The sequence below is a fragment of the Hylaeus volcanicus genome, chromosome 4 (assembly GCF_026283585.1).
Source record: "Hylaeus volcanicus isolate JK05 chromosome 4, UHH_iyHylVolc1.0_haploid, whole genome shotgun sequence".
In the NCBI taxonomy this organism is placed as follows: domain Eukaryota; kingdom Metazoa; phylum Arthropoda; class Insecta; order Hymenoptera; family Colletidae; genus Hylaeus; species Hylaeus volcanicus.
The window spans coordinates 9,081,899-9,103,067 of record NC_071979.1 but is presented as its reverse complement, the minus strand read 5'-3'; the positions used below and the strand labels follow the sequence as shown (position 1 = coordinate 9,103,067).

At 37.7% G+C, this 21,169-nt stretch overlaps 4 protein-coding genes across 6 annotated transcripts in view; 3 read left to right on the top strand and 1 right to left on the bottom strand.

The window, feature by feature from the left end:
• The window catches only part of LOC128874977 (troponin T, skeletal muscle), a 79,709-nt gene that overhangs the window by 23,404 nt on the left and 35,136 nt on the right, over nucleotides 1-21,169 (top strand). The gene's annotated exons all lie outside the window — the stretch shown is intronic.
• LOC128874985 (uncharacterized) lies at nucleotides 556-2,757 on the top strand. Of its 3 annotated transcripts, none has more exons than XM_054120239.1 (5): nucleotides 556-703; nucleotides 1,622-1,873; nucleotides 1,960-2,094; nucleotides 2,160-2,265; nucleotides 2,351-2,757. In XM_054120239.1, the coding sequence occupies exons 1-5, from the start codon at nucleotides 689-691 to the stop codon at nucleotides 2,503-2,505; spliced, it is 663 nt and encodes a 220-aa protein (XP_053976214.1). In that variant the 5' UTR covers nucleotides 556-688; the 3' UTR covers nucleotides 2,506-2,757. The 3 variants fall into 3 exon arrangements, with proteins under 3 accessions (XP_053976214.1, XP_053976216.1, XP_053976215.1); XM_054120241.1 differs by lacking the exon at nucleotides 556-703 and adding an exon at nucleotides 999-1,481; XM_054120240.1 differs by lacking the exon at nucleotides 556-703 and adding an exon at nucleotides 1,007-1,390.
• Nucleotides 2,538-6,024, bottom strand: LOC128874970 (anaphase-promoting complex subunit 4). The gene is made up of 7 exons (XM_054120206.1): nucleotides 5,499-6,024; nucleotides 4,834-5,216; nucleotides 4,555-4,755; nucleotides 4,196-4,477; nucleotides 3,906-4,129; nucleotides 3,271-3,842; nucleotides 2,538-3,196 (listed from the first exon to the last, which is right to left on the bottom strand). Exons 1-7 carry the CDS (start codon nucleotides 5,602-5,604, stop codon nucleotides 2,787-2,789), a joined length of 2,178 nt encoding a protein of 725 aa, XP_053976181.1. The 5' UTR covers nucleotides 5,605-6,024; the 3' UTR covers nucleotides 2,538-2,786.
• LOC128874971 (calcium/calmodulin-dependent protein kinase type IV-like) lies at nucleotides 7,560-19,463 on the top strand. Its single transcript, XM_054120207.1, has 7 exons — nucleotides 7,560-7,773; nucleotides 10,192-10,282; nucleotides 14,437-14,640; nucleotides 14,713-14,854; nucleotides 15,340-15,539; nucleotides 15,915-16,067; nucleotides 17,753-19,463. The coding sequence occupies exons 1-7, from the start codon at nucleotides 7,740-7,742 to the stop codon at nucleotides 19,077-19,079; spliced, it is 2,151 nt and encodes a 716-aa protein (XP_053976182.1). The 5' UTR covers nucleotides 7,560-7,739; the 3' UTR covers nucleotides 19,080-19,463.

Sequence of the window (21,169 nt, the reverse complement as noted above, 5' to 3'; positions counted from 1 at the left end):
GGAAGTAAGTTGTATGCGAATGATAAAATAAAAAAAAAATGCTGAATTTATTTCTTGATACAAATACCTTCGTTTCATTATGAATTAATTTGTTGTTTAATCTTTTTACTCTTAACTGTATAAAATGTTGATTTTCCTGTTAATTAATTTACGAATAAAATTGACAATGAATAAACTTTTTAATAAATTGTATGCCTTAATTTGTTGCATGTTATTTTCTTGACATAATCAACTGAAAGTATAATATTATACTTTCTTTTGTATTCATTGAAAGAAAAGGACTTAAAAAAGATCATTTAATTTCTTTTAAATAATTCAAAATAAATTATAATTGATAAATTTCCACTGTAACATGCACAGTTAAAACTTCTGACTATTTAATATAGTAAACTGATGAAACTAGGTATTGATTTTATTTTATGAAAGTTAAAGTTAATTTTTTTTTAGGTGTGGTACATGATAGCTGTGTTTTTGAAATTAAGTGCTCAAATTTTGATATGCTTAAAATTGGAAGCACCTCATTGGTTTTTACCAGCAAAAGTTGTACTTGCACCATTTTGGATTCTTCTTCCAGCATTGGCAGTTGTTGTTTTTATGTATTTGATACAACAGCATCAGTCTTACATTTGATTAAAAAATTCTATGATGTCTGCAGTGTTTACCATATTTTATATAAATCTACTTTTACATGAAAATTAGTTCTGTAAGTTGTTATGTATAATATATAATTTATCATGATTTGTTTTTTCTATAGCAATTTATATTGTCTACATAGCTAAAAAACATTCTAATTTAAATACTTTATTTATAAAAATATTTAAGGCTGGCTGATTTACAATTTAAAAATACATTTGAAAATGTAACTGTAATATTCTTGTATGCCTTGTCACTTACACATGTACATATATTGTATAGCAATTAAAGGAGTGAATGTATGTGAATACTACCTTGGCATTGGGTTTTACCTTACATATCAATGTTTCTTCGATAGTTAAAATGAAGAAATATGTAGTGTACTTTCAGATGGTATAGTAGTCACAAGATGCCAGTCTAGCTTACTATAAATACTCTGTTGCACAAGGATGAATAGGACAAAGATATAAATAAGTAACTCTCAGCAGCTTCATTATCGAAGCTTTCTCATCAGTTCATAAGACTGTCATCATCCACAAACAGTGATTTTCATGTTTATGATTAGATTATACTAGTGCATTTAAATATTGAAGTATAATATAAAAACAGTAAGAGACTGTACACAGTTACCTTCATAGTTATGCAACATGATTCATTGACAAGTGACTTCTGTTTTCATTGTGCATAGAATAATTGTTCTTTCAACCATCTGTCATATTAAAACCGGTTCTATGGTACTGAAATTGGTACTGTAAAGGTAAACTTAGAATATAATTGATGCCCTAACAACACAAGACACTTTGCTAGCATAGTTGGTAGCAGAAAGAGTTCTGTGAGACAATTGTACAGTGCGTTTGTATTTTTGTTATAATTTTAATTTTGTTCAATCAAATATGTAATTTGTGTGAGTGAAAACGTGATGAATGTACAAAGTGTGTAGTGAAGTAAAGCTATATTTAAACATTAAAACATCGATTTTATTTTACAGATGAGTTTGACATTTTTTTCGTTCTTCTATTTATCACTGCTACTATTGATAAATAGATTTGTTGGTAGCACAATTACAGTAACAGAGGTTCCAGTTGGTCATTTGGCTGAACTTCCATGTTTAAGCAGTGATGATGATCATCGTTTTATGTTTTGGCAACTTACGGACGATAGACGCATTATTGGGCCTGGTAATGAGATGGATGAAAACAAATATAACTATGAAGTGTTAACTGGAAAACTTTTTATTAGGGTAATTAAAATTTATTAGGTCATGAATAAAGGCAGTTCTATGTGTAACATGGTCTTCATTTTAATCTATTATTGCTTTTTTGACAGGGTGTATCAACAGCTGAATCTGGTTTCTATAAGTGCATCTCAAAAGGCATATCAAATCACTCTTCTATAAACATTCATAAGGTTGAATTAATTGTTAAGAAAGATTGGGAAGATGTTTGGGAAAATGATTTTGAGGTATACTCAAATTTTTTTTTGTCTAAGGAATCTATTACTTTAAATACATCGTTTTTTTTTTATAGACAAATTTGTTACGAGGTATGGCAGCTACTATGGTAGTAGTTGTTGCAGTAGCAATTGTTCTTTTTGTTATCACAACAAAAAGGAAAAGGAGTCGCAGATTTTTCGGTATGTATACGTAACTATTTTAATGTAATTAAAAAAATTCAAAATTATATTAATATATTTAATTGATTTGAAATCATTATTACAGATTTCGAAGAATCAAGGGAAAATTCGCCAGCAAAATACACATCGCGTGTTAGTGCTGCTCCTACGCTACCTATACCAATAGTTGAAGAAGGTGGCATTGACAATGCAGCTCTTGATATTGATTTCCCTAGAGTATTAAGACAAATGCAGAAATAACGAACCACATTGTGATATACTGTATAAAGCAATTTTTTTTATAGTAGATTATAAAAAATTTTATTAACAAGATGTATAAAATCATAAATCGTTTATGTACACATGCATATATTGGGCTTTCAATTTAGCCATTAAAGGTATATAAACATTTCGTAACTAATACTTGCATATAATGTATAAATAATGATTCAATACTTTAGTTAAATGTTAATTATTTTAACAAGTATAAAATAATAACATTATTTTACACTATATTTCGAACGTCTTTTATGTACATAAGTTCATTGAGAAATATTTGCCGCTGGTCCATGCGTAGTATCTAATACACTATCATGAGTTCCATCTTCTTCATCTTCTTCATCTTCCTCTTCTTCAGGTTCGACTTCAGTTTCTAATAACCTTATTTTTCTATTACTTTCGCTTAAAACAGCGGCTACTTTTCTTGCACCACTAACTGCTAGTCGCCTAGCAGAAATACCTTGAAAAGGTCGTGGCCAGCTATTGCCTAAAAGGTCAGCTAAAGTAATTGCATTCTTATCTTGATTGTCAAAAATTCGAGAATGGTTCACCGGTAACTGTACAAGATATGATGTATGGTTATGTTTGTTGAGCAACAGTAAGCTAATGTACTCCTGAGAATAAAACTGTAGATCAACTACAGTACCATCCATGTAAACTTTTGAATAAGATTCTGTTAAATAAAATTTTATGTTGTCTTTAATTTCATAAATTAAATTATTATGTATATATTTATAATGAACCAACCTGATCTGTAATCTACATTAATTGTACCCAATCTAAAGTTAAGCGACACAGGTTCGACAGATAAACATTCAACTTTAAAAAGTCGTAATATTTTATGATCGACATCACATGTAGCTACTAGTAGACCATCGTCGCTTGTTACAATTTGGGATGATGTAAATGCCATAGATGGTGCCAAGGCAATACTTGATACAGTGAACTGATCAACCAAGCCTTGATAAGCCTCTCCAAAAACATTATGTATAGCCGATATTAACTTTGCATGAGACTGCAATAATGAAAAATTAAGATCTTGCTTCACGATAAGCGGATGATCGCGGAGACAATGATTTTCATCGAGCATAGCTGCCCATTCGCTTCCTTCGGGAGTTAAGCAAGTTTGCAAATTTTCGCGTCGTAAATACTGGCCCAATTTTTCTAAATTTACTCCTTTTCTACCTCCAGCACTTGGTTCAGTTTTGTCAAAACCACGCAAAAATTCGGCAATAAATGTTAATTCTTGTTGACTGACCCGACTTACTTCAGATGGTATTCTTTCATCGGTTAATCTTAGAATTACGACATATAACCACCTTAAATACAAAAAGGTTCAAATAGTAACGACATCCATATCATATTTAATTATTGGAACATACCGGAAGAATGCTTTATAATCGCGCATACTGTGATCTATTACTTGTTGAATTTCGGAAGATTTTGCTAGAAAAGCTTCTGATGCATGAAGAGCATTAGTTATTACATTTTCATTTGTAAGTCCCAATAACTCATATGGACCACCCAGCCTCACCATTCCCCTCATTTCAGCTAATTGATAAACTAACGCCATTCCAACGCTAGTTAAATTTTTTAAGACTAATTTCTGTAAGACAACATTTGATTGGTATGACATATTACAATTTTCAAAAATTAAAGGTCCATTCTGTACCTGTATATTACTGTAACACATTTCAATACTATGCCCCAATTTTTTTAATCCTTTCTCAGTTAAATCTCGCAATAGAAAATTTTCCAAGTTTTGAGTTGGTATGCCAATCATTAACAGCTCTAAGAAATCTGCAGCAACTCCACCAGGTGGATTTGTTTCCGCGTATCGTGCAAGCTTTTCATCCATTTCCAAGAGAATTGTTTCCCATGCTTCGGAAATTGCCATTAACGTACGCGAAAGATAATCCATCAAATATTCTATATTAGCTTGAGCTTGTGCTACCTTAAATTCAAATAAAGAATTTGTAGATTATTCTATCACATTTAAAAGTAACATAATAAATTTGATTATGCAAGGACCTTTAGGAATGCTGTGTTTTGTTCTAGCAACTGACACCATAATCTGTTTACTTTAATACCACTACTATCTTTCCAAGTGATCCACATTGGTTTACCAAATCCACCACTAATTTCTAATATTCGACCATGACCAACTGTAATTGTGCCACAGTAGAACATTCCAAACACATACATTGCAACATTTCCATTGTCTAAACCAAGCTAGAAAGACAATTATTTATAATAACTATATAGATAATATTTTGTAAAATTGATGTACTTATTTTAAAGAATACCTACAAAAAGTATATCTAAATTTTGAGGTAAGAATTCTTTGCGTTCAGGTTCTTGACCAAAACTTCTATTTAAACTTGGCAAAGGTGGAAGATATTCTCCCACAGGTGACATATTTGTTTTACTACTACCTAACTGACTATCATTTTCTAGATTCGTCAATGGCAACCATGTTATGCACGTGATTCCATTGTGCAAACTAATTTTTGTTTTGTGAATAATATTTTTGTTTTCTATATCTACAAGACATACTACTTTGGAAGCTTCATAACAAACAGCAAGAAGTTTCCCATCTGGTCTCCATGCTAAGTTCACTACAGTATCGGATTCCTCTTGTGGACTTAACAACCAAACTCTTTGCCATGTTAATCTATGAAGTGTAACTTCTCCTATAACAATTGAACAAGACAATTCATATTGTCATACATCTTGGTATTTCAGGAATTGAAAATAGTTGTTTATCTCCAGTGTACATGTTTCTGTATATGTATCAAATAAGAGTGACAAACCAAGCATAAGATACAAATTTAATCTGTTGAGTTTATCAATGACATGTTTTCAGAATTTTGTTTAAAGTATAAGTAGTTAAAAAGAAGTGTGTAAAACATACGTGGATTTGACAAGAATCTATCAGACACAAAACGTGTTGTTTACTGTTTTAGAGATCTAACCTTTTACATTAGCAATTGCTAGGAGATCCATTTTTGGTGACCACTGCATTTTCGTTACTTCAGCTGGAAGTTGTCGTTCCTCTAATTGTCTCATGCTACCTGCCATTTTTGTAATTTTGAACACTAGCTCACAAAATTATCGAACTAATAGAAATTACAATTTTAAGGTTATGTTTTCCAGTAGCATTTTGATTCTGTTAGAATATACACGTATTCCATACTACTTTCTGTTTATGATGTTTATTATGTTTCGTCCCACGTTTCGTTTCTAGTATTAATCGCTACCTTTTTGTAGCAAGCGTTTAACTGTAACTCAAATTCATTCATAATAAAGTCAGCCGTGACTGATATAAATAGTCATTTTATATTACATAGACAAATTCCTTGATCAATCCTCTGTTAACCCTTTGCGGTCCAATGTTGAACGCGGCTCGACAAAAATGTACTTAAATCAGAAAAATTGGACCACAAAGAGTTAAAAACTAACGATGCTTTCGTGTTACATGCATGCGAATACAAAACTGCAATACCTACATGTTTCGTTGGCGATGTTGAAATTACGCAGAAAGTGTTTGTACCGATAGTCGATAAATCGAAATCAACTTTTTTGCTAATCGTAAGACAACCAAAACACTTTCATCATTATGTGGATTACGAATTATTATATAAATATTATATAAATGTTGTACAAATACAAAAAATATTATTGAATTGAATTATATGTCTAATCGCTACCAGTTGATAGCAGTTCAAGAATTTTTATGTTGACAATATTTAATTCTTTGTGTGTTCACAGCATTGTCAATCGAATAAAAAACTTTAAATAAAATATTAAAGCTATGCAAGAGGTGTGCCACCCAATGATGGTGTGATCCACCCAACCCCAAAGATTTAAGAAATAATTTACTTTCCAAAAACTTTCTTTGTGACGTTACAACTTGCAAGATTGAAAACATATAAAAATGAGGAAGTTGTTATACTGTTGCCATTTGTAAGTATGCCAATTATTATAAACGAGAAAAAGATAATTATCTCTATGAAACGTTACTTCGTTTTAAATCGATCCAATCGTAGCAAGTTTTGGTATTTCTTGTGTTCGAAAAGTTCACGAATGAATGCAGAAGGAATGCGACGTTTAAACAAATTGTCTACACGTTGCCAAAAGCAAGTCAGCGAATGTCGAAGGTGGAGACTTAAAATTAAAAATAAACGCAGTCACTGGATTTTAGCGTGCACGTAGAATATCGAACATGGTTGGAAATTACGTGGATCGAAGTACTCTGTAATATTTAATTAGTCACTTCGATCGAATAATCGTAAATATATTTTAGTTCACATTTTTAGTAGAAGCGACCAAGAATCCTTTGAGGTAATGGCTGCGAACTTGTAACAAGATCTTTAGAAATAAGAATAAATGTTACATTGTAAGATTATAACCCTTTCAGACCTGGTACATATTGCAATGTATATTAATCTCAGCTAAAAGTTTAAATTAACATACATGAAAAACACAGAATGCTTTATGCTATATATTGATGCTATATTAGTGGTATATTACACGCAATTAATATAAATACAAACAAAACAAAACAAAACAAAACAAATTTCCGACACCCCAAACAAATCATCAAGATGTGACCCGCTCGAAGCTCGACCACTTTAAGTTTCCCTGATTTTGGACTCCCCCTAAAAACAGAGCGTTCTGGACCACTATGCTCGAGCGTTAAAACTGGTTCACCCTAAAACCTCAATAGTCGCGACGCTGGGCGTCCACGTGGTTCTCAACCACGCGTCGAGGGATCCTCGAGTTGTGCGGAGGTCCTCGAAAGTCAGCTCGAAGCGAGCACGTCGTCGATCCATGGTCGATATCGAGGCCATCCATGGAGAGACGGTGGAAAAGCGTCAGAAGAAACCGAAGCAGATCGAAGGTTGGTTGCACGCGGGGCATCAGGGGGTGGGGGGACTTAGGAGACGCGAACGTGGAACGCCACTGGCCACGTGACCCGGCCAGCAGAATCCGCGACGCCGAAAATCTAAATCCGTCCGAGCCGAGAAGAAGAGGCACCCGACGTCGGCCACCGGGGACTCGGCCGTCCGAGACCGCAGACGCGATAGTCAATAATTGCCTTTGGGGTGCATCGGATCGGTTCGGCCGAGAGACCGCGATCGTGGGCCGCGTGCAACGACCGGAGAACGCAACTCACGTCCCTCGTGGCACCAGAGGGTGGCAACCAGGGGAGGATGATACGCGTGGACGAGACTGACCCCGTGGGCGGTAAGTGAGAGGGACTTCTGGCAACGGAGTCGTTGCTGTGGACCTTCTTACCGATTATTTAGATTTCGAATTTCTGTGGAGAATTCAGTTTCTGTAGGGCCAGGTGAAGTAGCTGTGATAGCGCAGATTTGTTGGTTTGTAAGCTTTTTGGATTTAGGGACTTGTGGAAGGGAGAAGGATTGTTGGAGCACTTGGTATCAAGGAGTGCATTTTCTTACCGATTACTTAGAGTTTTAGGTGCACCTCCATGACGAATAATTTTTTTAGAAATAGACGAAGTAGTTGTGATAGTGTAGATTTGTTGGTTTTTGGTTTAGGGGTTTGTGAAGAAGAGCATTGGTTACCAAGCTGTGAATTTTTTTATAGATTATTCGTATTTCTCGACGGAGTAACACTACGGCGAATTAATTTCGTTTTGGGACCGTCGAAGAAGTTGCGATGGTTTTCAACCTTTTTGAGTTTAGAGTCGCCACGAAGCTTGCAGAAGAGAAAAGGGTGATCCAAGGGAGACCTCATTTCATCTTCATCGTCACCAGATCGCGAATTTTAAAAGGGACTAAAGGGGATAAGGGCTAATATGTGAGACACTCGATTCACCTGTTCCGATCGAGTTGGAGGTTTCCAGCTGTCCACGGTTTCTGTTGATTTCGTTTTTTCGACGCGGGGGTGTGGTGCAGTGTTTAGATCGTGATTCTTCTTTAAATAAATGCAGTGATACAGTGGAATTTGGGGCGATGAAAGAACACCGCCGCCCGGCGTTTAAATATCTCGCGATCGGTTTCGATGAACTCCGGAGGAGGTTTCTCTTTCGTCTGCGCGACTGGAGGTCGCCGTTCTTCGCACCAGCTGTCTCATACAAAAGGGTGAAATGAGGTCGCGGTCGACGTCGAACGACACTCTCGTCGTGTCCACGAAGGGACGAGATCATTTCAAACATTGTTTCGACGATTTTCAGATTCTGACGATCTCTGCTGCTAATTTCACCATTATTGTCCGATTATTACTATTATTTTTTAATTTAATCGGGGGTAGTTCGTTAAATATATCAGGATACAAGTTCACTGTTTAGGTAAACACAGTGGGGTGTAGCTATTATGAAGAAATGGTCTTTATTTGTTAATTTTTTTAAATGGTCCACTGGATTTTTATAGGGAACAAATTTTTGCGTTCTTGAAATCTGTGGTTGTTTGAATAAAATTAAGGGGGCGAAAAGATAAAAGAAGATACATTCCAAAATGTGAATAGTAGAAAAATGAAATATTGAAGCTAGGAGATAGAGGAGGATGTTTGGATACAAGTCAAACTTGCGTACTTAATTACAATAGGATGAAAGCACGTGGGCAATGTTTTCAACGTTCAAAGTGAAGGTTGTTGTGCCATGAGGGATGACATAAGGAATGATTACATTACCAACTGTGTACCTGTGTGGTAGATGGACAGAATCGTTCGTGTCAGATGTACCTTACAGAAACATTCTTCTCAGTTAATAAACATTAAACATAATGACAAACGATTTATCGATTTTCTTCTCCATATTTTCCCTTTATTTTACAAACAACCGCCTAGCTTCCTCGAGTAAAGAATAACAATTGTTTCTGCGTTTCAGACGCTACGCGCGGAATCGTAGCAGTTTAATATTAAAGCCGGTTAGCGATCAAACGACAAAAATCGCTAAATTTACACGCGAGACAATTCGGTACATCCGTGCAGCTTCCTGAATGTCAGAATTCACCAAGTTGGCCACGTTCCCTCGTAACCTAGGATCATCAAAAAATAGACGATTAACAGGGCATTCGATGTTGCGTTTAAACGACGCGCAATAAACCGCCCGCCGCGATTATTTTAGCGGGCAAATATGAGCTGGGACGATCGTCGACGGAAATTAAAGCTTGTAAAGGAAAACGAGTCGAGTTTCAGCACGATCAGCTTCCAGCTCTATCGACGAAGTTTGCGTGCCATCGTAATAATGAATTCTTGACGAATCTTTTTGCATTTTGCTATTGCTACTAATGCTATTGCGTTATGCTGTTTGTACCAATAGTGGTTCAAGTTTTGTTTACTGATATATAAAGTGAATCAATGAAACGAGGGAATGAAGTTTGGATTGTATGGAAATGTAATTATTCCTTATGTCGCTCTTTATGATTCGATAACCTTCACATTGAACGTTGGAAACATTGCCCACCGTGCTTTCATCTTATTGCAATTATTTTGACACAGTATGCAAGTTCGACTTGCATCCGAACTTCCTCCTCTATTTGTCAGTTTCAATATTTCACATTTTTACTATTCAACTCCAAATTGACACATGTAATAAAATTAAGTACACTGCCTGAAGTCAAGAATCATGTATTCTAAATAATTTTGTAACGGATCACGAGGATTTCTTGTAATGCGAGATTTTTGCGTGTTTTTCAGAGATCGAGCCGAGCTTTCCTTATCGGGACGTGACCATACGTCGTGGCGTGGAGTTCAAGGATCATTACGACATCCAGTCGGAAATTGGACGGTGAGTGACAAGTCCGAATTAAAGATTTTCAGAACTCAAGGAACGGGGGAATGATTGGGAACTTTTGATAGACAAGGAAAATGAGGAAGAAGGGATTTATACTGCGGATTCTCAATCATGAGGATTGAAGAGGTTTTACTTGCTTGTGTAGGCTAGTTAACGCATTAGAATGAATAGCAAAATGCGTGTCAGGAGTACACGATGCGAAGGGAAGGATTTTTATTTTTAATTGAGACCGAATGCCGAGACACAATAGACGTCGCGTATCAGTAGTGGGATCAAAGGTATTGACGAATGGACTGATGCCAAAGGTAAGAGCTGAATGTCAATGACAAACTATTAGTGAAGCATCGCTATTCAATGGTCACCCTTGATCAAAACAATCACGTCGTTGTACATGGTTTTATAACGCATAGCTCAGTAAAATTTGGAAGGAAAATATTTCGAATAACAGATGTTGTAACGTTCAAGTAAACTACTATTCAAGACAGGAAGTGAAATATTTTGATTATACATTTCAAATATTTTTGAGCAACAAAAATAAGTTAAACATGAAAATAGTATATTTGACAAAATAAATTTGTTTTTAGTTTAATTATTAAGGCCAAACAGTATACTGCAAAAGATTATGAAAGTATTTTTACTCGTAAAGGTATCGAATTTGATATGAACGTTATTAATAGATTGAAAAAGGATCGATACAATTAAACTACATCAAAACAAGCTCCCACTATTTTCAGTGTCCTTCGAATAATGTTCTATTTTTAAATACTATTTGAAAACTTCATTGCAGCAAATTAAGTATTTTATTATCGTAGTCACTCGATTTAAACTAAAACACTCTGTTTATTATTTATTATTTCAAATAACATTCAACGCAGTTCTGTCTGGGTATCACAACGCACTATATTCGAAATATTTGTGACATGTTTATGCTTTTCGAAATAACACCTACGTCGAATTTTCAATTTCACGGTGGGCCAGAATTCATTCTAAGCGCGACGAAAATAAATTACTGATTTTAACGAGACGTGCGCGTAGGAAAATATTTAATAAGTGTCATAATTTTATCAAATTATTTGCGTTTGTCATAAATAAATATATCTCTAGCTATTAGCATTATCTGAAAATTCTGTTGACTCACTGCATGCAGGTGTTTTCACCTAATCGCGAGATTAACAGTGGTTTGACAATTTGAAATAAAGGTACACCATTTGTATGGTCTCAGCGACTCCACTTTTCATTTGCATTTTCTCTCCGATATGCAGAAAGGTGGCTCCACGTGATCACTAATTCATAGCAGTGGGCATATAAGCGATTTATAGTTTGATAAAAACGAAGCATCTTGTACTCTGTCCGCATACCGATTGTATGTTAAATTATCATTACCATAAGACTGTCGGGAGTAGGAATAAAAAATACACTATAGTACCACCTACACTTTTAAATTTGTACTTTAGAAAAACGTGTCTTGACGCGTCAAAAATTATTTTGAATAATTTCGCAATTATTTCAAATAATTACAAAATAATATGTGTTACTCGACATAATATTTCGAATAATGTTATTTCAAAAGTGACCAGAAGTATGAAAATAATTATCGATCAAACGAAACGAAGATTGCTCTATTTAAGGCTAAGCATTCCTAATACAACCGTTTCATTCACATCCGAAAATTCTCAGGAAACGCCTGCGATTATGATTCATTCATGCTTCTGCCTCCAACGCGTTCTTCCCTCATGCGTCGACTGAACGCTTATATCGAGAACACCTGCAAAATCTATCGAATCATTGACTAATACTCTGACGAGTTAGTCACCCGATTCTCGTAAATCTTGCTTTCTAATTAAATCGCCACCATTCTTCGCCAATCGTGTTATCGAATTGGCTGCACTCCATCGAGCGCGAGCCACGTGCAGATAAATCGCGGGCATGCCTTATCGCAGGGTGGACTAACAAATTCAGTCATCAAATTTGAAAAAAAAAGGTTGACCGTTTAATTAAATAACAACGTTTCTTAAATTCTCGTATTTCTCAAAAAGAAACTCATTAAATTTTTATTATTTTAAATATTACAAAAATAGTACCATGTCTACTATTTCTCGTTAAGCTCGTTTAAAAAGGATAAATTTCCCAATAATTTGTAGAAAATGACGAGGAACGATGTAGAGGCGGAACATGATTCAGCCTGGTGCGTGTCGATGCCCGATCAAATCAGTGTGCGTCAAGAGCGTCGGGACGCTCGGCGTCCGGAGTCTCTACGCACGGACGTCAGTCACTGCGAAAAATGCATTATTTATAGACACGCGAAGACCTTGATTACACGGGCGAACGCGTGCAACACCGGCTGCATTCCGACGTTATCAAGCTACAGACCACTTCGACGGTCATCGAAACCGATCTGCTCTTCTTCTTCGAGTACTCTCAGGGTCTGAGATCGTTTACAATTCAAAGGCATCCAAGTATGCATATTATAACAGATGAATTTTATTTTTAATTTTAATTGTAGGCTCTCTACTCGTTAACGTGGAGTTCGGTTAATATAGAAAGCGTTTCATAGATTGAAACGATACCTATATCTCTAAATATTAATAAAAATGCCCACCACCATTAGAACTCCACACTCATAAAAAAAATGTTTTGTCATCGAAAGTGACTTTATCGAAACGATGCGATATGCGTGTTGAGAAGTGGATAATAATTTTACCAAGATTAATAACGGATGCACCTTCATCATGGCGCTACGCTGTTTTTTGGCAAATGTTCCCTTTCGATAATTCGTTTCGCCGACCCTGTTGTCTAGGGTATGCTCTACTAACTCACTGACTCACTGACTTGGCGTCGTAACAGGCATCTTACGGGTTACACCACTGCGTTCTAGCAAGCCAAGAAGCAAGCTTGGCACTTCCTCTGGCTTTTGTCGTTGTACGCGACATTTTTTCTTGTCCATGAAAATTCCTCTCATCAAGGTTAAAGATTGTCGTTGCTACGAGGAATATTTTATCGCTGAAACGTGCACTCCAAAAAGGAAAGAACCGAATAGGAATTTCCTGTTTTATGTTTAATCTCGAAGTTGTTTTGACGCTTGTGAGAGCGATAAAAAAGGTTGCGCGTTTTTGGACGGTATTATTTAAATTCGTTGCTTGGCGCAACAAAGGGAAATGAATCTACAGTTTGGATAGATGCAGGCGCAGCATTTGTTGCGTCTACGTTGCTTATTGCTATTCAGAGAAAATTTTTAACACGTTTTCTTACAATTTGTAGCGTTGATATTGTGTTTCTTGTGTTTTTTCGTTTGCATCTTTTGGAAAATCGTATTGCAGATGTTTGGAGCTTCAGATTAGAAGCTTCGCTGAGTAGATCGAGTCGAGAAATTACAAGTGGACTCATTTCGATGATAATATAAATTTGAAAACTTTGCTGCACCAGAAAATGGAATGAGAACGTTATATTTAGCCTAGAACGTTTGCTAGCTGGACCTCAAAATAAATTACCAAGCAAAAGTTGCTTACATATTAAGAATTTTGGAATTTCGACGAGATAGAATGTTTATACGTTCGTGAACAATTTCCTTGAGTAAAGGAAAAGCGAATCTTTTGAATGAAATAGATGTTCAGTCCTCGATATTCCCATCGACTCGGTAATAAAAGTCAAAAATAAAGTATTATTCCTTTGACTTACATTAACTTAACATTAACATCGGCTAATGTATTCGTAAATTGTTGAAGAATTTGATACGAACGCGTAGATGTTTCCTACGAAAGCAAACAGTGTAGAAATTTACAGCGAGACAGGATTAGACCGAAGATAACATTCGAATTTAAGTAAACATAGCTATATTCTCTAAACTTGATCGTTTGCTCGACCATTGTGTGGTTAATTGTTCAACGAAACGGTTTAAATTCTTCTCTTTTAGATACCTTAGTTTAATGAAAATAAATTTAAGTTAGATATAGCGTAAAACAAATCTCGAGTTACATTAATTATATAAATCTGTTTATTATTTACCATTTTACAACTCGATAGTACCGAAAAATGGCCCCTGTCGTTCTTCTCGTGCACTTCTGCTACATGGAAGCAATACCCACGTCTCCATCACACAAACACGAGTCTTGCAAGCGCAGGGTGAAACGAGATCGTTATTATATTTTCAGAGGGAAATTTGGCACCGTGTATCGATGCAAGGAAAAGGCAAGTGGTTTAACGCTGGCCGTGAAGGTGGTGAACACCGTGAAAAAGGAGGATAGACGATCCGTGGAACGGGAAGTCGAAATCATGAGACGGCTACAGCATCCACGACTTATTCAGCTCTACGACGCCATCGATACAGGGAGACAGATCTACGTTATTTTGGAACTGTAAGAGTTCTTGACAAATGTGTTTTGTAATCCTGTATAGCAAGGGGACTACAACTGTTTTCGCGTTTCAAGGATCGAAGGCGGCGAGCTATTCGAGAGGGTGATAGACGACGACTTCGTCTTGACCGAGCGCAGTTGTGCCGTCTTTATGCGACAAATCTGCGAGGGCATGGAATTCATTCATCGTCAGAAGATTCTGCATCTCGATATGAAGGTGAGATGTTAGAATTATGATGTGTGCATTAGCCTTAGTTAACCAAGTATTTTATTGTATTCGCCGTATTGTTTTAGTTAGCGATCAATATCGATCTCTGCCAGGTAAAGAACAACAACGTAACTTACGCTAATACTCGATTACCTTGTTATGAAACAGTAAACTTTATCTCAAACATATTGTTCTTGGCAATCCAGCCAAAGCTCACCAACAGGTTGAAGATGAAGTATAGATAGTATCAGGTACACGGCGACTATCATCGATCGTGTACATGAAAGAACAATACGGGTCATTTATGACCCAGCTCCATCAAACGAATATTGAAATTCAAATTAAAATGAAAAGCGTATACTACAGTGTGCCTTAAAAGCCACCGGCTGTTGTGAAAAATATTAGGAATTTTAGAAAATTAGTAAACGACGTATCGTTGAATGTTTAAAATGCATTGTTAACAAAGCTGACCAACGAATCTTCTCTGCTTGCAGCCCGAGAATATATTGTGCCTAACTAAAGAAGGGAACAGGATTAAAATCATAGACTTCGGCCTGGCGAGGGAATACGATCCGAAGAAGAAACTGCAGGTTCTATTTGGCACGCCGGAGTTCGTTGCACCGGAAGTCGTAAATTTCGATCAGATTGGTTTCGGTACCGACATGTGGAGTATAGGCGTCATCTGTTACGTACTGTAAGTTTACCTTCGACTTCGATTTATTTCAAAATACACGGTCGCTGCACTTAATCCATTTCGTACGACAAAGTGCAACGAACATTGTATCTCGTGTCTATCATCTTCTTCGACTCTCATATAGGATTAATGAGAATTTATTAAACTACTTTGTCACTACTTGCTTTGATAAAAATAATAGTACTAAAAAAAAAATGAATTCTGAAAATTAACGAAATTTAAATGTAATTCATGAATATTAATATTAATCCGCCGGCCAACGTGTCGAATACTAAATTTAATAACTGCCGAATAATTCCAAGGATAAATACAATTAAAGTCTTCGGATCACCCAAAAAGTCATCTAAATTGAATCGTTCGTGCATTGATTTTCAGGTTGTCGGGCTTGTCTCCGTTCATGGGCGACACAGACATCGAGACAATGGCGAACGTGACCATCGCGAAGTACGACTTCGACCACGACGCGTTCGCGGACATATCCGAGGACGCGAAAGACTTTATCCGCTGTCTTCTAGTGAAAGACAAAGAGTACGTATCGCTTGTTATTTCTGACAGAGATTACGCGATGGTAATGCGACGCGGAGGGCTTGTGCAAAAATATCCGCCATCAGGTGTCGCCGTATTTACGGGACGCGTCCCAAATCGATTGACAGAAGTCGAACGATGGACATCGATGGCTTTGCGCAAGATTAACGATACAACGCTCAGATAACGAGACACAGAAACGTCATTGACGCGTAAAACGTGTACGCGTTGCCAAGAAAATTCGACGGAGTAGACGAATCGCTCTGACAACTTTCGTTTGAGACGAGCTTTCGAATCGAATGGCGTATTTCGTCTTCCAGACTAAATAATCGTGGCGCTCTAAATTATTGGAATTGCGTGAAACGGCGCGGGCGATGGCAAACGTTTGCGTACCGATCCTTGTCGTGTCGAATAATATCGATCTAATTTGTGGAGATGCATTTCTGGATCGTGATCGTGGTTTTTGGTGGTGGTATCAATTTAAAGGTACTGATAGATTACGAGTATAAGCCAATGCAATGCACTTTCTGTTGGTTTTTAGTAGACTCAATGAAATATGCAATTTCTTTGTACGTTATCTGGGTGGTTATGTCAACATTGTTCGTGCAACTCTTCCGCGGTTATTCTTTGACTTTCTCTCTCTCCCTCTCTCCCTGATTAATCCCAAAGCATGCTTTCTCATTGTCGATATTCTGTTTTCCACTCGAAACGATACAATGAGACACTTGCCATGTTCACCTCGAATAGCTTGTAAATTGTACATTCTATAAATAATTGCTCGATACTCAGCTACCTCGCAATTCCTTCAAGAATAATACAAGGATGTAATCACTCTAATTATTCCTTCTTCGCATAACACATAATTTTCCAGCTATTCGAAGTAGGCATGCCATGGTGCTCTATTTTTTACGAAACAAAATAAAAATAAAAATAAAATAAACTCATTAATTCCATCAAACGATTCGAATTTTTCGATTGATCGACAATAGTCGCCGAACGTTTCTAAAATTTCTGAAAAGTGCCAGGTGACGTTGCGTTATGTCTATGAAATTCCACGTGTCGAGTGCAACGAATCGGGATCCTTTTTTGCCGATCCGTCGAGTCCACGTGTCCCAAGGGAAGAAACCACCCATCGCAAATGCGTTCACGAACAGTCTCGCAACGGTTTGGGATGAACTGGCTGCCTCGAGAAAGTGTCCTGGCCACGATCAACGAACGAAGCTCATTCATCGTTTAATGTTCGTCACGTGGCACGGTGTCCAGCTCCGATAAGTCCGGTTCAAGCCCCGTGGAACACACTTTGCACTATACACGCGCCCCATAACGTTTCCATCTTACCACCCGCCCACCATTTGCTCCCATAGTTGAAAACGCACGTGTGTGTACCCTAGTGATGGGATTCAAACTGCCTGAACATTTAAAATAATGTTTTTTTGTTCTAATTCGAGCATTTGTTCAGTCTCCTTCGGAAGGAAGGAATATAAAATAACTCAAAGGACTTGAAAAGTGATTGATTCGAAGATCTCGAAAGTCTTGAGTCTCGAGTCTCAAGCCAATCTAATAAATAAAGGCACAGAACCAATCACTATCGTACACCTCTGTATCAGGCGGGGAAAGAGAGAAAGAACTAAGAACAAATCCGGGGCATCATCGATTCAGCCTCACGAAGGAGCTGTCGAATCTTTCAGAAAACGAATGTCAGCCACGCAATGCGGGGAGCACCGTTGGCTAGCCAGAAGGCCGAGCAAGCACCAGGTCGAGCCAAAGGCGTCGCCAAGCCAGAGACCAAAAATTCCCGAGCAAATCCCTCAAAACTCACGGGTGCAGAGCAACGCGGACGAGCTGGACGTGACCAAGGACAACTTGAGGCTGTTCGTCGAACGTTGGCGGGAGCATCCCGACAGCCCCTACATGATCGACTTCCCACCTGGCACTTTGTCTCAGCAGAGCGCGTTTCGCGACCGCGACGAGGTGGTGTCTCTGATGGGACAAAGTCCATCGCCATGTGCCAGCATTTGCAGCACGTCCTCAGAGACAACAGACAGCGCACCCCAGAACACTCGTGGCTACCTGGCGGTGCCTAGTTTCAGCTACGAGAGGAGAGCCTCCGAGGGCGTCTCCGTGGAGAAGTCCCGAGTCGATCCAGCCAGCCAGATCGTCCTAGCCGAGGAGATAATCAAGTTATCCGAGCACCTGCGCTCTATAGCGATGAACACGTGTCTGATGTCCAATGACGAAGGCCCAGAGTCGAGCAAAAAGACTGACAAGGTCGAGGAGAAGGCCAAGAGTAACAGAAATGGAGTTAACTCGAGGAGTAATGGAATGGTGTCCCAGGAGAGCACAGAGTGCAACGAGATCGCGGAGAAACTCTCGAGCATAGCTCGTCACAGGAAACTAAACGGAACGACCTTTCATAGTAGTCGTAGCTTTGAAAGGCACGCCGAGACGAGTGCTGGAAACATGTTCGCGACGTTGAAGAAAAAGCAGAGCGTCGAGGGAGAGTGTTCCACCTCGAAGAAGAACGATAGAGTGTTTCAGGAGGAGTCTGGTACAGGAACAGATAGTTCTGTCGTGTATCCTTCTTTATATATCCCACCCTTCGAAGGTTCGACAAGTTCCACCTCGAGCAACGAGAAGGATAGAGTGCTAGGTAACAATATCGACAGTGACATGGACCTGACGCCACCCTGGCGACGCCCACGCGTCAAGCACATGTTTGGAGAGACCAGTAGGGATGTACCTCGAATTTCAGGATTACGGAATGTTCACAAAAGTCTGAATCTTGATGAGCCTACCAGTACCAAGGATTTGTTGCTACACTTGTTGGAGGAGTGGGACGAAGTCGCCACGAGGCCTTCAGGAGTGGGAAGGAAGTCAGTGAGCGTCGATTGGGGCGGAGAGGAGTCCGTTGGGAGGAAAACTATGAACTCTCTCGCGGAGTACTTTCAGTCCAAGCAGCAGAAGTCGACGTCCAGTGCCGTCAACTCGTCTGCACCTAGCTCTATACATCGTTGAGGGCTGAGAAGACCACGTTGGACTTGACTGGCACTATTCGCGACAGTGAAACTCTCAGGACTATATACAGTGGTGGACTTTGGGGTGTATTTTTGGATGTTTTGAACGTTGTTCGATGTTGGATGGTCTCGAGAGTGACGAAAATGACAACACCAGACTTTTTGTATGCGTCGTTTTTGTCCGTTCAAAGATTGTAAATAGAGAGAACATCTCCAGCTTACGTGGTAACAAAGAATTTGCAGTAGATTCGAAACGTTTATCATGAGAACTTATTTGCGCCGAGTTCAAGAGAATTTATTTCATACATTTTATGTAAACTCCCCTCGGATAACATTCGATGTACTTCGTGGAAAAATAAATTCATTCCTCTTGAATAAAATAAAATTTTCCATTTTTACTGCACGTTTACTCAATGTTAATCTGTATTTCCTTGATCGATTGTTTAAGTAATACAGAGCACAGAAGGTTAAACATTTGCTTACGATATTCTTGAAATATGTAATAGAATAATATATTTGTTATTATATTTTCGTAGACAGTGAAAGGGAGAGCGTATCGAATAATCGCCGTTGGAAATTTCGCGATAGAACTGCGATGTGTATTGCTTATATTTATTACTTATAATACGAGTGCATGAGTGCACGCATAATACTTGCTTCGTACGATGCAATAATCTTAAGCGCGTGCAACAATCTTACCATCAGATTGTGGAGTGATCGTCGTGTTCGCGTGTCTGTGCATATACCCTTGTTTTATTGTTTTATTTATACTGTATATTTAATACAAAACATCATGAAACCAAAACTGTGGATAATTTATTTTGTGCAACTACCTACCTACGATTATCATCTAGCGTCTTTTTGGTAATAATAAATTACTTACAATTTGTGTACCATTTATCTAATAGTCGTTACAGTTTCGTTTGGTACGAGGATCGTTCGTAACGAATAATACCGATTACCAGGTCTCACCACGCGCCTAATTCGCGTCATCAGTATGTAAAGCGTAGCTGGGAAGCAAAGGATGTTAAAATAGTTTTGAATGACCCTACATTTATAGATCACTGTGGTCGTCTGGAAGGCTGCTCTCCTATCACGAACGAAACTCACATTTGAGAAAAAGAAAAGAAGCTTACGAATTGAATTCCTCTAATGAGACCCTTTCTTATTTAATATGCATTTAACCAGAATTAATATGGACTTAACTCAAGCTTGAATTAGGATCTATCAGAGCCCAGACTTGGACGCTTTTCAAATGATGGCACTTGAAATATTGTAATTAATTAACGTTAATTGGCTTTATGATCGTTTCAACGGAAATATTTTAAGTAACACGTGACTTCATTGTATAGTCATTTCATTTTTGATGTACGGATCACTCTAAACACACGAAAAATTAAAAAGGTATCTTTCGATCGATTCACTGACCTAAAAAGAACAAATTAAAAATTGCTAATTTTAGTTTTCCATTTATTGCTTAAACTAGTAGATTACTAGAAAAATCTTGCATTGTTTTGCTTCAGGAAAAGACCAACTGCGGGCCAACTTTTGGAGCATCGCTGGCTGGACGTGGCTTTGGAGAACCCGATTTGTAAAGTTAGATTAAAGCGGTACGTCATCAAGAAGAGATGGGTTAAAGCGGTTAACACAATCCTGGCGTTAAGACGAATGGGCGCCCATTTTGATTTAGATTTAGTCTGACGATCTATCCTCTATTCGCTAAATTAATCCTCACGGTAGACGTTTGACGAGCGCGTTAATAATGTTAAGATTAGTCGACCATTTCTGAGCGAAATATCAAATGCAAACGCTTCCAACGAGCTTAGATTAATATAATTTGAGCTTAGATTAGTATAAATTAAGCTTAGCTTGTAGTAAACATTCGAAGTATTAGTATCTTTCATTATTTGTATTTTAACAAGCAAAACATTCGTACGTGTAACGAAATCTATTGGGGAAAGTGGAAGAAACGTTTTCCACGAGATCAAATTTAGAGTTTAGAGCGTTCCAATTTGTACGTTTTGATTAGATCGAGAACGTTTATGCATTTATCGCAAATAGAGATATGGGGATATTTATGAGAACGTGAAC

Coding starts and splice junctions, on each gene's coding strand:
- LOC128874985 (XM_054120239.1), top strand. Junction 1,874..1,959: donor CTGGAAAACTTTTTATTAGG/GTAATTAAAATT, acceptor CTTTTTTGACAG/GGTGTATCAACAGCTGAATC. Junction 2,266..2,350: donor AAGGAGTCGCAGATTTTTCG/GTATGTATACGT, acceptor TCATTATTACAG/ATTTCGAAGAATCAAGGGAA.
- LOC128874970 (XM_054120206.1), bottom strand. CDS start 5,604: ATGGCAGGTAGCATGAGACAATTAGAGGAACGACAACTTCCAGCTGAA. Junction 5,217..5,498: donor AGCAATTGCTAATGTAAAAG/GTTAGATCTCTA, acceptor CAATTGTTATAG/GAGAAGTTACACTTCATAGA. Junction 3,197..3,270: donor TAATGTAGATTACAGATCAG/GTTGGTTCATTA, acceptor TTTATTTAACAG/AATCTTATTCAAAAGTTTAC.
- LOC128874971 (XM_054120207.1), top strand. CDS start 7,740: ATGATACGCGTGGACGAGACTGACCCCGTGGGCG. Junction 14,855..15,339: donor TTCTGCATCTCGATATGAAG/GTGAGATGTTAG, acceptor CTCTGCTTGCAG/CCCGAGAATATATTGTGCCT. Junction 15,540..15,914: donor GGCGTCATCTGTTACGTACT/GTAAGTTTACCT, acceptor ATTGATTTTCAG/GTTGTCGGGCTTGTCTCCGT.